This window comes from Clupea harengus, chromosome 3 (assembly GCF_900700415.2).
Source record: "Clupea harengus chromosome 3, Ch_v2.0.2, whole genome shotgun sequence".
In the NCBI taxonomy this organism is placed as follows: domain Eukaryota; kingdom Metazoa; phylum Chordata; class Actinopteri; order Clupeiformes; family Clupeidae; genus Clupea; species Clupea harengus.
In genome coordinates this window covers 17,053,493-17,069,903 of record NC_045154.1, presented here as the reverse complement: position 1 = coordinate 17,069,903, position 16,411 = coordinate 17,053,493, and the positions used below count along the sequence as shown (strand labels likewise).

At 44.4% G+C, this 16,411-nt stretch overlaps 1 protein-coding gene across 2 annotated transcripts in view; it reads left to right on the top strand.

Moving 5' to 3' along the window:
* Positions 1-1,988: 1,988 nt before the first annotated feature.
* uacaa (uveal autoantigen with coiled-coil domains and ankyrin repeats a) overlaps positions 1,989-16,411 on the top strand; it is a 49,646-nt gene continuing 35,223 nt past the window's right edge. Inside the window, exons 1-2 of one of the 2 annotated variants that reach the window (XM_031564798.2) lie at positions 1,989-2,352; positions 5,961-6,091. In XM_031564798.2, the coding sequence (XP_031420658.1) occupies positions 2,296-2,352; positions 5,961-6,091 (188 nt within the window). In that variant the 5' untranslated portion in view covers positions 1,989-2,295. The remainder of the gene's footprint in view (positions 2,353-5,960; positions 6,092-16,411) is intronic. The other variant, XM_031564797.2, reaches the window with a different exon arrangement.

Here is a 16,411-nt window from a genome sequence, read left to right as displayed (position 1 = left end):
GGATTTGGACACACTCACACTCACACTGGCAGACGTGTAGGATTTGGACACACACACACACTGGCAGACGTGTAGGATTTGGACACACACACACACTCACACTGGCAGACGGGTAGGATTTGGACACACACACACTCACACTGGCAGACAGGTAGGATTTGGACACACACACACTCACACTGGCAGACGTGTAGGATTTGGACACACACACACTCACACTGGCAGACGGGTAGGATTTGGACACACACACACACACACACTCACACTGGCAGATGTGTAGGATTTAGACACACACACACTCACACTGGCAGATGTGTAGGATTTAGACACACACACACTCACACTGGCAGACGTGTAGGATTTGGACACACACACACACTCACACTGGCAGACGTGTAGGATTTGGACATTATCTATTCATGTTTTATTTAGTTACCTTGCATCCAAATGTCCTGAGAACAGTCAAAATGATGACGAAGTTGTCCTTCTTTGTCAGCCTAGATGTACGGCACACAGGCTAGGCCCACATCATGTTTGTGTTTGTAACGTAGATTGTTATTGAAACATGCACCGGTAAGTTTTGAATTTCACCAGTAAATATACATTCTTTCAGGACACTTGGCAGGCAAGACAGAAATCCAAGCAGAAACCCTGGTCTGTGTGTGCCTTCTGTCTCTCGTTACATGTCACTTTTAAAATTGAAATCCATCTGTCATAACACACGGTCACAGAGCCTCATCTCCCTTGAAATCCCCCTTACAAAAACTAATATAGGTAAAATAGCTTTTAAGTTCTTTGCTTCCCATAAATGGAACACTGTTCAAGTGGATTTGAAACTAACCAAGTATTTGTCTGTCAACCAATTTAAGAGCCTTTTAGATGCTAAGGATGTGCCTCAATGCTGTTGATTCTCAGCAGCAGCAGTTGATTCTGAAAATGATTCTCTGATTTATTTATTTTTTTAACTTTATGTTATTTATTTTTCTATACTTAATTTCTGAGTTGTTTAATGTGTTTTGTTTATTTATTTTGTCTGTTTTGTTTTGTTATGGTTTTTTATTTTATTTTGTCTTCTGTATTATGTAGCCTCAATCGGGGCATTGCTGCAAAAGAGCCCTGTGTTCAGTCAATTCTCCCTGAATAAACAATGATGATTATGACATACATGACTTACTGACAGTCTATGCAAACCATCTGTACAATATGAAGCCACATGGTACAATAGTGAACTGGGTACAGTAGTGGACATGTGGGTGGAGCCTATAGTGTCTCTGCGTGCTAGTGGCAGGAATATATCAGAGACCGAACGGAACATCGAAATTGAGGATGGGAAATTAATCTACTACTTTTGCAGTTTCATTGGGTTGATTTCTAACTTCATTTTCTATTGTTTTGAAAGGCAGACACACACACACACACACACACACACACACACATATTATCTCTCTCTCTCACACACACACACACACACACACACACACACACACACTTATTTTTGAGGGCCAAAAAAATGTAAATATACAATAAAATACCAGTAACAAGATTTGTAGAAAGAATAAGCATGAATGTGGGCCAAACAATGTATTTTTGATGGATATTACATACAGTTGTGTTTGTTTTGAATGACTCCTTCACAAGACAGTAGGCTGCACCAACAGTGAAAATATAACAAGTTCAAATTCCATTGAAAATGCCATTGATCTGGCGGCCATGGTGGAGATCTGTTGGATACTTGTTATCTTGAGACGGAACAAAATGATAACCTTCACTGTATCTTTATAAGCCAATCAAATTGTGGGATGCTCGCTGTCTCCTTATAAGCCAATCAAATTGTTTCGAAACCTGAACTTAGATGTTTTATTCACCGTCATTCTGATAAAAAAAATTGAATGTTTCCAAACTTGGCCAAACTCACATACTCCCTGCACTGGGCTGGATTTCTGACAGAAAGGCCGCAATGGAAAAGCTGAGCACGCTGTTTATACGACCAACACCCAGCCCATTGTGTTGTTCGATCTGGCAGGAAAGCGTTAAGGTTAATGGAATCCGTTTCACTAAGTATCATGTGAATTAGCTCCCCGACTACGCAAAGCGTGACCTTCGTACCGCGCCTTCCCAAATACCACACGATTGGCTACAGTTCTCCGGTTTTTAAAGGTTTCTGCTGTTATTGGAGTATGGACGTGTCTACGTCAGACGCAGGCTGTCTCCGACTGGTGGACTGACTGGCAGGAAATATTCAATAAACATAACCACGGAGTTTGACATTTCATAAATAAGTCCGGGATACACCACATGTCAACAATGAAAAGTTTAAAGAATCGTCTGAAAAGACACGAAGTGACAATTGATGTAAGTGTGATTTTAAGAAGCGAACTAACGTATGTTATCTGTCTTAACTTTAGTATAGTTTCTCCACTAAGGAAATTCGTGAAAAGTTTAGCATATTAGACAGATTCACCATGTTGTGTGTAAAACTAACCAATGTTTTAAAGCTTTAATAATTCAGTGCTTATTCTAAAGGAAAAGCTAAGGGAATAGGAAGTCATTTCGATATTTAGTTTTTTCTCCGAGGCGATATGGGGGGCACTACTTTTACTTGATAGATATGCTTTTATTATTCATGAACTCGCCCAGGTTTCAGCCTAGACGAGCAGAGCGAAATAAGCAATATTTATCTGAAATGGAGTTCAGTTTTCCAGCAGTAGGAAGGAGTGACATAAGTGGAACAGCATTCCTGGAAGGGATGACCATGGGGCTTGAAACGTGTCAGTGTAAAACATTTTTGCCGTCTGTGCCTAATCCTAAAAGAAGAAGGGATATGTTTAAGGTCAACGGTTACCATGGGGACCATTACTTTCTTTACAATTTTAAAAGTCTTACTCAGTAACCTGTTTATATCACCAAATTCTGAAATATATATTTGGCAGTTATTTGCCTCACGGCTTCCCTTAAATCGAGACTGGCCAAAATCAATTTAATTGGCTTAAAAAGACCAGCCACTAGTGGAACACTGTGAGATTTGCTTCTCGTTGTCCTTGATCAATACGGCAGTGTTTTGGATTGTCCGTGGCGGGAAACAATCAGGGCCGGATCCAGAACAGAATCACAGAGAGTGGCCTAGGTATTAGCGAGGAGGTACACTTTAGCAACATTATAAGGCAAAGGTCATTGTGCTTTTAAAACGAGGGTTTGCAACATTAGTTTAGGGGTGCAATGCATCCTAACATCCCGGTAGATACGGGCCTGGATGCTATACTACTATTATCATCTCATGACCGCGGTAGGGATACGTCTTTTATGACAACAACACAGGCCTAATGAAGAGAAGTGTAGCGTTTGACTGTGCTGCTAGTTCTGGTGTAGTGGTCACTCCTTCTCTTTGAGCATATGGTTGACTGTGCTGCTAGTACTGGTGTAGTGGTCACTCCTTCTCTTTTGACTGGGCTGCTAGTTCTGGTGTAGTGGTCACTCCTTCTCTTTCAGCATATGGAAAATAACAGGACAGCACGGAGAGGGAGAAACATTCCTGCTTTCTGACATCATGTGAGAACTGGGATTAGCCAGCTAAACTCCGCAATCCTGACATTGTCCCGGTTGTCATGCCACAGGAACCGCGGTGGATAAATCCGCCACACAAAGCGGGGCGGTGCAGTGCATAGTTGGGGGTTCTAGATGGTTCTGGATGGTTCTAAGCGGAGGAAGGGGAACCACAGAGGCAGGACGAGCAAGAGCTCAACCCCTCCAGTGATCTGTGTCAACACCAAACAGACACAAACATGCTAGACAAGCACCAACTCAACCTGTCTCGAGATGCCAGGGAGTGATCTAACCAGAACAGGCCTCGAAACAAAACGAAACAAAAGAGGGTTGTGGTGGTGCTCATACTTTTTTAGTCTAGTTGACGAGGGAGATTAGTATTGGTGACTCAGATGAGCATTTCTGCACGTGCCGTTGTGAACTTGGATAGGAAGCGATATTTCTGAGAGTAGTTCACACACGCTTGCCTGTGTCGGCCACAGAGCGTAACTACACAGTCATTTGACCACGACTGATCGAACACTGTAGGAAGAGAAATAAATGGATTGGTGATGCTGATTTCACGTTCCATTTTTCAAGCAAGAAACTAATCTAACTGTGTTTATGGCAGTTTCTTAGCACAAGATGGGAAGAGTTAGTTTTGTGAGTCATACATGAAAGTGTTTCTGTCTTTGCCAGGGAGTTTGATTAAATAAACGAAACTTTTTAAAAACTTTTAAAACTAAAACTTTCACCTGAAGGCTGTCCAGGGTCACTACTGCAAACTATTATTATTTTGTTCTCTCACAAACACACACATGGACACACACACATACACACACATAGACACACACATACAAACACACACATAGACACACACACATACACACACACACTCTCACACACACACACACATTTTCATGCTGTGACTTGAAAGCCCACAGATAAACACAGCATTCTCTCACAGCTGCTTGCAAACTGGCCTTCCCTCTCTCCTGCGTCCCACTGGTCTCAGGATCAGCTCACTGCAGAAGCACAGCTGAAGACGGGGATACAAGCTCTCTGAGTGCACTAATGTTGGACTCCTGAGTGCACTAATGTTGGACTCCTGATTGCACATGTGGGCTTCAAAAAGGCACCACAGCGGGTGGTGTAAGTGCTGTATTAACCTAATTTCCCTCAGAGCTAATTCTCATAGCACAAGCTCCCCATATCTCTCAGAGGTGGGTGTTTGTCGGAAAACGCTGCTGCCTGCATTCTTCACGCTAAAAATGAAACCCCTCCCGAAAGATAAGCACAGGGCCTCTTGAAAGCGACTCATTCCTGTTGTTTATGGAGATGACTCTTGTGTCTTAATGGAACATTTTGGTTGTGGGTCTGCGTGACAGTTCCCTGCCGATGGAGGTGGAAGTGTAAGCTGAAGATGGACACGAGTGGCTGAAGACGTTTTGAATGAATGCCCATTGAAGGACAGTGTGTGCAGTTCTAAGAAGAGCTTGAGGCAGTGTTAGATTGGATGCAGGCTCAGGGTTGTCCCTTATGTTCCCCCCCCTTTTGTAATACACACACACACACACACACACACACACACACACACACACTCACACAGCCACAGCTTTAGATTGGATGCAGGCTCAGGGTTGTCGATTCCTAGAGTGCGTCAGAGTAAAGTGGGGCTGGGTTAAGAGGTGCTCCAGTGATTCAAAATGAATGCCCTTCTCCTTTCAACTGTTGAAATGTCTGACAATTCCTGACGGAAGTGTGCACTACTTCATATCCCCTGCTCCGCATGTGTTTATCATCTGCAGCGGGCTCCTTTGTGCTCCAGGGCAGGGGCGAGAGCCACAGGTCAGGGTCTTTCACAGTAACCTTGTTTGCCTTCTGGATGTGCAGCAGTGTAGTCAGAGCTGAGGTGTGTGTATGTGTGTTTACATTTATGAGGTGTGTGTCTAAATCTGTGTGTGTGTGTGTGTGTGTATATGCATGTATGTTTGTGTGTGGGCGTGTCTGTATGGTGTGTGTGCGTGTGTATGTGTGTGTGTGTGTGTGTGTGTGTGTGTGTGTGTGTGTGTAAGTATGCGTGTGTGTGTGTGTGTCTGTATGGTGTGTGTGTATGTGTGCATGTGTGTGTGTGTGTCTGTATGATGTGTGTGTGTGTGTCTGTATGATGTGTGTGTGTGTGTGTGTGTGTGTCTGTATGGTGTGTGTGTGTGTGTGTGTTTGTGTCTGTATGGTGTGTGTGTGGAGGAGTGAGGCATGAAAGAGATGAAGGTGTGGACCTTGTTAGCGCAGTCAGTGCTGATGGATTAGCCTCTGGCACGGTCTGTTCTTGTGTTCCTAACTGCCTTCCTCTTTCCGCTCTCCACTCCTCCCCTCTCTTCTCCTCTCCTCTCCTCTCCTCCCCTCTCTTCTCCTCTCTTCTCCTCTCCTGTCTGTGTCAGAACAAGGACTGGTCCAAGTATGATGAAAGGCTGCTGAAAGTGGTGGAGAGCGGAGAGCTGGACAAAGTCACCGCCACACTGGCCAAGAAGGGTGTGGTCCCCACCAAGCTGAACCCTCAGGGCCATTCTGCGTGAGTGTCTGACCCAGAACGGTGGATTCCAAAGAGATGCCATTCCCTCGGTCTCTCCGTCTTTCATCTTTCCTTTGTGTGTGATTTCATGTGTCTTTCACTTTCTTTTTGGGTTTCTCTCTCTCTCTCTTTTTTTTCTTTCCTTTTTTCTCACACTCTATCCCACCTTTTTGTATCTGGCATTTTGGCTGTTTGATCTTCTGTTCTCTCGTTCTCTCCATCTCTGACCAAACCTCTCTCTCTTTCTCTCTGTCATCCTCTAATTCCGATTCTCAATGTCTAGCGAACCTAAGTAAAACCACCACATTAGATCCAGCTTTACTGTTATTTGATCAGCCCCAGAGTAATCCCAAGGTATTAAGTCACCATCAGCTGACTTTAATCATTTAGCTCAATTAGGTTAAATAGGTTAAGCTGTGTGTGTGTGTGTGTGTGTGTGTGTGCATGTGTGTACATCTGAGAGAGAGAGGGGGGGGGGGGGTTACTAGCAACTACATTATCTTAGTGCTATTGGCAAACACAGGATTAGGGTTAGGTCAGGCCTGCCTGTTTTGTAACCCTACCAATCAAGGTTCGAAGCTCCACAGGCCCATCAGATAATGTTGTGATAGATTGACAGTGTGGCGTCTTGTGCATGTCTTCGCTCTGCCATGCTTCAGAACAGGCAGTTTGCAGTCTCGAGTAATATCCCAAACCTAAACGTTCTGCACTGCAATCATTACTAATATCCCAAACCTAAACGATCTGGACTGCAGCCGTTAGTAATATCCCAAACCTAAACGTTCTGCACTGCAGCCGTTAGAAATATCCCAAACCTAAACGATCTGGACTGCAGCCGTTAGTAATATCCCAAACCTAAACGTTCTGCACTGCAGCCGTTAGTAATATCCCAAACCTAAAAGTTCTCAGCAGTACAGTACCGCACCAGCTGTAGCTCTGCTCCACTGGACAGAGCACTTGGGCCCTGGGGAGAACTCGCTGATCTATGTTAATGATGCGTGGCACCTCCTGGGGAGAACTCACTGATCTATGTTATCGATGCGTGGCACCTCCTCGCCTCCCCTAAGGCACTCAGACTCTCGACTCTTTATACACTTCCTCCTCGTCTCCCCTAAGGCACTCAGACTCTCGACTCTTTATACACTTCCTCCTCTCCTCTCCCTCAGCACTGCCGCATTCAATTTCCCTCACTGTGTTAGTAATTGTTAAGCAACTCAGAAGCAGCAACTTTTTAAAAACTTTTCTCCTCGAAATAAAAGTACAAATTACCTGTAAGGACAGGTTGAGCGGTGGTATCACACACACACACACACACACACACAGAGACACACAGACACAGACACACACACACACACACACACACACGAACACACACACACACACACATTTAGTCATTTAGCAGACGCTTTTGTCCAAAGCGACGTACAAAAGAGAGAACAGTCAAGCTACGAGCAATATAGACCTAATGTAACAATAAATACTATTTTACATTAGAAATAGAAAAATGGAGACACACACACACACACACACACTCACACACAGAAACACACACACAGAAACACACATTCTTCCCACGCTGCTTTTCCACTTCTCTCCTCCTGCATTTCAGAAGTGTTATTTCAAAACCGTTACACCCTGAGCTCTGGCAGGCTGCCAAGGAGTTGCCATTAGGAGTTCTATCCTGGTTTGGAGGCCATGTGCAGTCCTCTCTCTGCACGCACGGATGCCACCTCTAAGCTCCGCTGGGGTGATTGGCAGCTGCAGATTGGAGATTGGCATTTGGTAGCCGCTGGATGTGAGCGGGCGTGGGGGTACGCTGACCAGGCGCTTTAAATCCCTCTCTGTCCTGCTGCTGTTGTCCCCAGCCTCACCTCAGTCGCCACGCTCTTCTAGAACTCTCACTCCACGCAGCCACACTGTCCCTCAGCTCTCCTCCCAAGGAGGTCATTGACTAGCCTGACAATGTCATACTCATAATTCTAGTCAGAATATGAGTCTGATACTGCTCCATTGGGCTGTGATTATGGGGCGTGTTTCAACCGAACCAGGAAAAAAATGCCTCTTCGCTCAATTGGATAGAGCTACAACCAATCAGAGCAACGTAGTCGTCATCGGGGCCAGCTGATAAATTACATTTTTACCGAATCCCGTAGGAAGGACGGCAAAAACAAATTTTTCGATCGACAAATGCCTTGATCGTGTTTCTCTGTTCCTCTTTCAAAATGAATGTCACTTGGGTTGAATTTGTTTTCAACAAACATGGCTGCCGCTGGAGAGCTGAGATGTAGATGTGTAGATAGAGATGTGTTAGAAGACATCGACAGCGCATGGTTGATTACGTTACGGTAGATCATCTGTCCATCATCGTATAAAGCCCGCCCTGACAATTTGATTGGTACGAACAGCTTTTTGATTTTTGATAATTTCTCCCCAACGGAGCAGTGCCAGGCCGAACTTCCAGACCTCAAATGTTGTGGGCGGGGCTAAGTTCGTCTGGTACCCAGGCTAGTCATTGACTACACTGGAAACAAAACACCAAAAAGCAGGAAAAAAAACAACAACAAAAAACTGTGTTGTCTTCATACTTTTTTGGGGACTTTTATTCTCTCATTGCGCGTAAGTTAAAAAAAGCACACAGCTACCAACCCTTCAGCTTACGCATATTCTGAACCTTGACAAGTCTGTGATTTCTGAGCCATAAAGGCAGCCAAAATGTGGGCGTTTCTTATGTAAACACCATTTATGCGTATTGTGCCCTTGACTTGCGTGCTCTTCAGCTAGGGGTTTCTGAGGACAGTAGTAAATCAAGCTAGCCTGACGATGTCATACTCATAATTCTAGTCAGAATATGAGTCTGATACTGCTCCATTGGGCTGCGATTATGGGGCGTGTTTCAACCGAACCAGGAATAAATATGCCTCTTCGCTCAATTGGATATAGCTAGAACCAATCAGAGCAACGTAGGCTAGTATGACCATAACGTAGACCATGGGGCCAGCTGATACATTAAACTTTTACCGGATCCCGTAGGAAGGATGGCAAAAACATCTTTTCGATCGACAAATGCCTTGATCGCGTTTCTCTGTTCCTCTTTCAAAATGAATGTGCTGTCAATGTCTTCTAAAACAGAGTCGAAACTCCACATTTCAGCTCTCCAACGGCAGCCATGTTTGTTGAAAACGACTTCACCACAAAAGCTCTTTGGTGACGTGGTTGATTACGTTACAGTTGATCATCTGTCCATCATCGTATAAAGCCCGCCCTGACAATTTGATTGGTCTATCTATCTCCTCACAGATTTTTGCTCCCCAACGGAGCAATGCCAGACCGAACTTCCCAACCTAAAATGTTGTGGGCCGGGCTAAGTTCGTCTGGCATCCAGGCTAAAATCAAGCACCACAACAAGGCGAAACACCATATTGTGTTTGAAGTCAGCAACAAGCCTGTTTCTAATTTGATTAGACATTTGGGGCTGCTTTGGACTAGCAACCCGTAGCAGATGCATTTGTGGCAAAGTCAGCCAGGTAGATGCACCCAACCAAGCTACAGAAGATGAAACTAACAGAATACCCTTAAAGAAACCAAAGATCAAAGGCCAGGGGCTTCTGAAGTGCAGGAGTGGAGTTGCATCAGTGATGATTTAAAAGGAAGGAAGGAATTTGGGAAGGGTTGAAGGGTACAGCCGAGAATAAATTGAATTGCATGGGTGACGTAATCTATAATTATGAAATAGAAAGATGTGGCGTTTGTCAGAAAGCAATCAAACAAAAGCAAGAATCAGCATTGGCCCCTGGACTTAATGTTGACCTTATAAACGGGGTACCAGGGTACCGTATACCTTTATAAAGCAGCGTCTGATGTTTTGAAATATATGTGGAAGCTTATGAGCCAGAATCCCAGGATTTCCTGAATGTTTTGGACCAGGGCAGAGACCTCCATGTGTCTCTGAGAAGATTTCAGTGTTAATCAAAGCATATTTTGACAATATTTAGTTGCGCTTCAACTCAAGTAACTACACCACATTCTGGCAGCATTTGGAAATTAGTATCATGGCAAGATGCACCATGTCACCATGGAGGGTGATGGAGGTCATCTAAATGGGGTGTTGGTGGCATGAGGCTACAGGGTGGCACCTGGTTACCTCCCATCCAAGCTTATATGCATGACATGACTGAACTCAATGCTGCATATCCTCAGTCAGTAGGTGGATCAAGATGGAAGCTGCAAGAGTCTCTAATCTGTTATTATAATACTAGCTTCACCCAGAGTCGCTATACTTGGAGACATCTGTTTTTAAATCTGGTTTTAAAATCGTTGGCGTGTCACCAGTGTGTGTGTGTGTGTGTTTAGACACCAGGCACGTACAACCAGTACTGGCAAATGGGGCAAAGTGCTGGGTTTGAGATTGCAGGCTGATCACGGTAGGCCACTCCAAGTACCACAGTGGATTGTTGTGACTGTTGCTATGAGACCAGACATGGTGTTGTATTCTGAGTGTAAGCACATTGTTTACTTTGCGTTAACCATTCCCTTTGAAGATGCGATTGAAGAAGCCTTTGAAAGGAAGAAGCGAAAGTATGTGGAACTGGTTGCGAAGGCGAGGGAACGAGATTGGCAGGCACAATGGTGAGCCAGTGGTTATGGCTGAGGCGCTCCCAGATCAATGGTGAGCCAGTGGTTATGGTTACTTTGCCAGATCTTCTTTTTGGCACACCTAGAGCCTGCACCACAGGGGCCTGAGTGTAGCTGAAGAGGCTGAAGAGAGAACTTGCATGTGACAGTGAGAGGGTTGGCCACCGTGAGATGTCCCCAACCTACAGCACAAGGAATTTACACATTGTAGGAGCCATTTCTATCCACCTTTTAGTTAGCTTTATTTTAGTGTTACTTATTTTAGCCACTTGGGGGAGTATTGCACTGGGTGTGGCACGTCACGGGAAATTGGGTATATCTACAGGTGTGATTACTCAATTAGGGAAAGGTGTGGATGGCGGTGAACACACGGTTCTTACCGTCGCTCTGAAACCCACTTCACCGACAGCCTCTTGTTAATAGGCAAACAGCACTGGGTGAAAGGACCAATTTTATGTCAAATTTATACCTTTATAATAAACGGGAACACCACCCAAAGAGAGTTCATGCCTGGACTAAGGATTATTTGCAACGCGTTGGGAACACTTTGCCGTCCACACTGAGGCTAATAGGATAGCCTCCACACACATCTTTTCCTGTGTTTAACTAAAAAATAAAATTACACGTACAGATAACGTCACAAAATTGTGGTAAGGCTAACATGTATAGATAACGTTAAGTTATTAAGGCTTAAGGTTGATTCATCCTTCTGCGTAGAATCGACGCCATAGCCTGACGTGCACCTCCCCAGAAGCTACATGTCATGGTGACGCAGACCAAAACAACTGAGATTTGTCCACTTGCCCGACGTTTGGGGGTGCAGCGAGATCGAGACAACCATCATGCTGCTATGAATTGCCGACCACTGTTTAACATTGCTCAAGTATAAATGCTCTCAATGGTGTAGGCCACTTGCGTAGGCTATGGCGTAAACCTTACCCAAAAGCATACACTGTGCTTTACGCTCGAATAGGAGTATGCAGCCCTTCATAAGCGACAGACTAAAGGCAGCTTTTCAACAAATATTCAAGAAAAATGACACAACTCTAACCCAGCCCTAATTATACCTTAAGCCTTATCTCAACCAAGGCCTATTAATCTTCTCTGTAAACAGTGGAGTTGAGTGGAGTGGAGTGTCAGCATAGTTTGGTATGTGGTAGAGAGTAAGAGTTGGAGTGTAGCTGTGTTTGTATGTGTGTGTGTGTGTGTGTGTGTGTGTGTGTGTTTTTGTGTGTCTGAGAGAGTGACGTATGTATAGAATGGGCTAATGGTGTGTGTGTGTGTGTGTGTGTGTGTGTATCTGAGAGAGTGACAGATGTAGAGAATGGGCTGATGGTGTGTGTGTTTGCTGTATTACTGAGGACGTGCCTGTGCTAGTTTGCATTTGTTGTTTGTTGTTTGTTGTTGTTGCTAGATGTTGATGATTTGTGTGAGATAGACTGGGGGTAGTCTCAGACCTACGGCAGCATCTCTGCATCTCAATAACATCCCCATTCTTTTACTACTCACGACTGGGGAGATTAGGATCCAGTCCATTCTCTTACTACTCACGACTGGGGATAATAGGATCCAGTCCTTTTCAGGGGCTACACCAGGGCATGCATATAAGCAGCTAAAGGGGCCGTTTACCCTTGCGTGTGTAGTGTGCTCTGAAATTACCCCCACTAGACCTCACACAAATTACCAACATCTAGCAACATCAAATAACAGAAAAACAACAATGGCAAACTAGCACAGGCTTTTCTATTGACCCATGTGTTTGTAGTGGGTAGCTTTCTATTGAACTGTTCTGGACTCAGCCCTAAAGCTGCACATTTCACGCTGCACACCACACATGTATATTGTCAATGACAAATAAACCCACTCAGAAGAAAGCACAGTGTGTGTGTGAGTGTACTGAAGAAAGCACAGTGTGTGTGTGTGTGTGTGTGTGTGTGTGTGAGTGTACTGAAGAAAGCACAGTGTGTGTGTGAGTGAACTGAAAAAAGCACAGTGTGTGTGTGTGTGAACTGAAGAAAGCACAGTGTGTGTGTGAGTGTGTGTGAGTGTACTGAAGAAGGCACAGTGTGTGAGTGTGTGTGTGAGTGTACTGAAGAAAGCACAGTGTGTGTGTGAGTGTACTGAATAAAGCTCAGTGTGTGTGTGTGTGTGTGTGTGTGTGTGTGTGTGTGTGTGTGTGTGTGTGAGTGTACTGAAGAAAGCACAGTGTGTGTGTGTGTGTGAACTGAAGAAAGCACAGTGTGTGTGTGAGTGTGTGTGAGTGTACTGAAGAAGGCACAGTGTGTGAGTGTGTGTGTGAGTGTACTGAAGAAAGCACAGTGTGTGTGTGAGTGTACTGAATAAAGCTCAGTGTGTGTGTGTGTGTGTGTGTGTGTGTGTGTGTGTGTGTGTGTGAGTGTACTGAAGAAAGAAAGTGAGTGTACTGAAGAAGGCACAGTGTGTGTGTGAGTGTACTGAAGAAGGCACAGTGTGTGTGTGAATGTACTGAATGTAAGATCAGTGTGTGGGTGAGTGTACTGAAGAAAGCAGTGTGTGTGTGAGTGTACTGAATGTAATATCAGGGTGTGCTTGAGGTCTGGACATAGTTCTCTAGACAGAGAGAACAATTAAACCTACAGTAGTGTTGCACTAAACCTGACCGACAGGTTCTGGGTTGATAGGTGAAAGCCCCGAGGTGTGTGTGTGTGTGTGTGTGTGTGTGTGTGTGATGTGCATTTGTTTAATTTGATTTGAACAGCCAATCGAACCACATACTTGTTAAGTACTGTTTGAAACTGCATATTCAGTGCAATTCAAAGGCACACAAATCCCAGGACCTATTAGCTATGATGTCTATGTGTGGGTGTGTGTCCCAGGACCTATAAGCTATGTTCAGTTACACACATGGTAAAAGCATAAACAGTGATGCGAACAGAATGTGGTTAAATTACTCTAGACAGAGTAGTAAAATAATCAACATCCATTCAGAATGGTCCCAATTATAAATGCACATGTCATAAGGTTCACATGCACGTGTTTCACATGGATCACATGTACCTCTGATTATTTCACAGTTTTGAGTGTTTTGTTGGAAATTCATCTTGAGCATTTCAGAGATTATTATTTTTGTTTGTCTTCAAGTACCATCCGTGTAGAATAGACGGTGAGTGCTGCAGCGTTTCTCAGATGGGGAAAAGGACATCTGATGGCTCCGTGCACAAATGAGCCTTTGGTTTGATTTTTTTCTGAGGAGAGAATAAGTCTTTCCAGGAGCGTGTGATTAGATAATAAAGGACATACGTCTCCCCGCTAATGGCTTTATGATGGTTTGAGATGATTTATTAGACCTGATGGCAGACTCGTCGGGATGGATGCACTGAAGTAGCGTTTTGAGAATCGCAAATTCTGCAATTACAACCTCATCCCACTGGAGAATAATACGTTCTGGTTATAAAGAAGAGCTGTCTTCTTCTCTCTGTTTACAAAGATAATGCAGGCACCAATTTGGACACGGCCTCTTGTGATCTCACGTGTTTCTGAATATGGTTGACCTCTGGTTGACCTCTTGAACTGAGCTGCTCATCATTAGTCAACATGATCATGAGCAGAGGAGCAGATGAGGGAGATGGAGCTGCTCACACCCATCTGTGCAAGGTTCACATAAAGGGATGGTCTAATTACTCTGCATTGAAAATCTGGAAAGCATGCATATACACACACACGCACACGCACACGCGCACACACACACACACACACACACACACACACACACACACACACAAGCATGGCTGAGCAGGTTTATGAGGCCGAAAGGTGGAACTCTGATTCCGTGACTCAGATGTTGAAACAGGAGACTGATATCAGAGGGAGTCTGAGGATGGACGGGGCGTTGGGGTGCAGTGGTCAGCATCACACACACACACACACACACACGCCATGGACGGGGCGTGGTGGTGCAGTGGTCAGCATCACACACATACACACACACACACACACACATGGACGGGGCGTGGTGGTGCAGTGGTCAGCATCACCTCCTTCCATGCGGTTGACCCACGCTTGATTCCCAATCGTTGCCGGTTGTCTGTACGTCGCTTTGGATAAAAGTTTCTGCTAAGCAATTGACCTTTTCACCTTTGCCTATATGAATGAACTGACAGGAGTTGGTCAAAGCCATGTGCACACGGGTGTCCCTTTCTCTGTGTGTGTGTGTGTGTGTGTGTGTGTGTGTGCACACGGGTGTTCCTTTCTCTTGTGAGATCAATAGGATGCTTCGGGGCTGTGCTAGAAACATACTGCCTGATCCGACACACACACACACACACACACACACACACACACACACACACACACACACTTCGGGGCTGTTCTAGAGACATACTGCCTGATCCGGCTGGTTGTCCTGGAACTTAACTTTCCTATTCCGTGGCCTCACCTTAATGCTCTACTGTTCCCATCTCTCTGTTTCTCTCACTCTTTCTTTGCCTCTCTGCCCTCTCTGTTTTTCTCTCTCTCTTTCTCCGCCTCTCTGTCCTCTCTTTTCCCATCTCTCTCCATCGCCCTGCTGCTACTTCACATAGCCTATAATCACACCTTTCAGCCAATCAGAACACACGCTGGGCTTTTTAATGGGAGTTGGAGTTATTGAGAACAGTCTCACACCAACCAGTGCTGAAGGAGGAAATCGACTTTGTGACTAATTGTGATTCTTGACACAATGGTCTCTTACATTGTCGTGGTGATAAAAAAAATTGATTCACTATATTTACTTTTTTAACGTTTGCTGATATTGTAATAACTAGAGTGTAACTAATATAGCTGCTTCTAAGCCCCGAGTTGAACCTTTCTTAATTCCTTCCGTGGGTCCGTAGAATGGCTCTGTGAACGCTGTGAACAATTCTCCAGTTAACATTTCCAAGGAGGCCTAATTTGTTGAAAAATATTGTAATATTTGATTGTAAATCGTACAGAATGAAAGTTCTTTCAAAGAATCGTTATTCATGAATCTGGAATTGTATCGTTGAATTATTGAATCGGCACTTCTACTACAAACTTGCTAATGAGGCACAGCACAGATGCCTAGAGCCATCCAAGGTCGTCCATTTTCTTCCCTCAAGACTGGACGATGTGTAATTTAAGAGTCGGTGGAGTGTAACATCAATTGGAATTCTTTTTCCACTTCTTTTTTTTGGAAACTTTTGTGTTTTAGTTGTTTCTGTCTCTCTCTTAAAGTTTTTCTTCAAACAGACATCACATGAAAGGCTGCTGCGTCCTGATCATTAATGAATGTGACTCTTGGTGTCTCTTTCTGTGCAAGTAAGAGAAGTAGAGAAGTGCCTTTTCTGAAGTAGAATCTAATAAGTTCCTTGACACTGGGTTCCTGGAATATAAATCCACTCTGGTAAAAACATATAGAAGAGTCAAACAATGACATTCCTGAGTTCCTGAAATAGTTCCTGTGCTGTTGAGAGAAAGGCCTACTAGTGTAATGTAATGTCTTAGGGCCTTTTCCCACTTCAGACCGGGGCCAGGTCGAGGAAAGGCCCGTGCCTAAGCCTGAGCGCTGGTGAATAGTCTTGGTCTTCTGTGTCCATGAGGAGTTGGAATATTGGGGAACATCAACGCTGGAAACTTCTAAACAGTGCCTAGCAACAGTCACACAAGTACACGCACACATGTGTGTGTCTCCCCATGTTCCATATGTGTGTC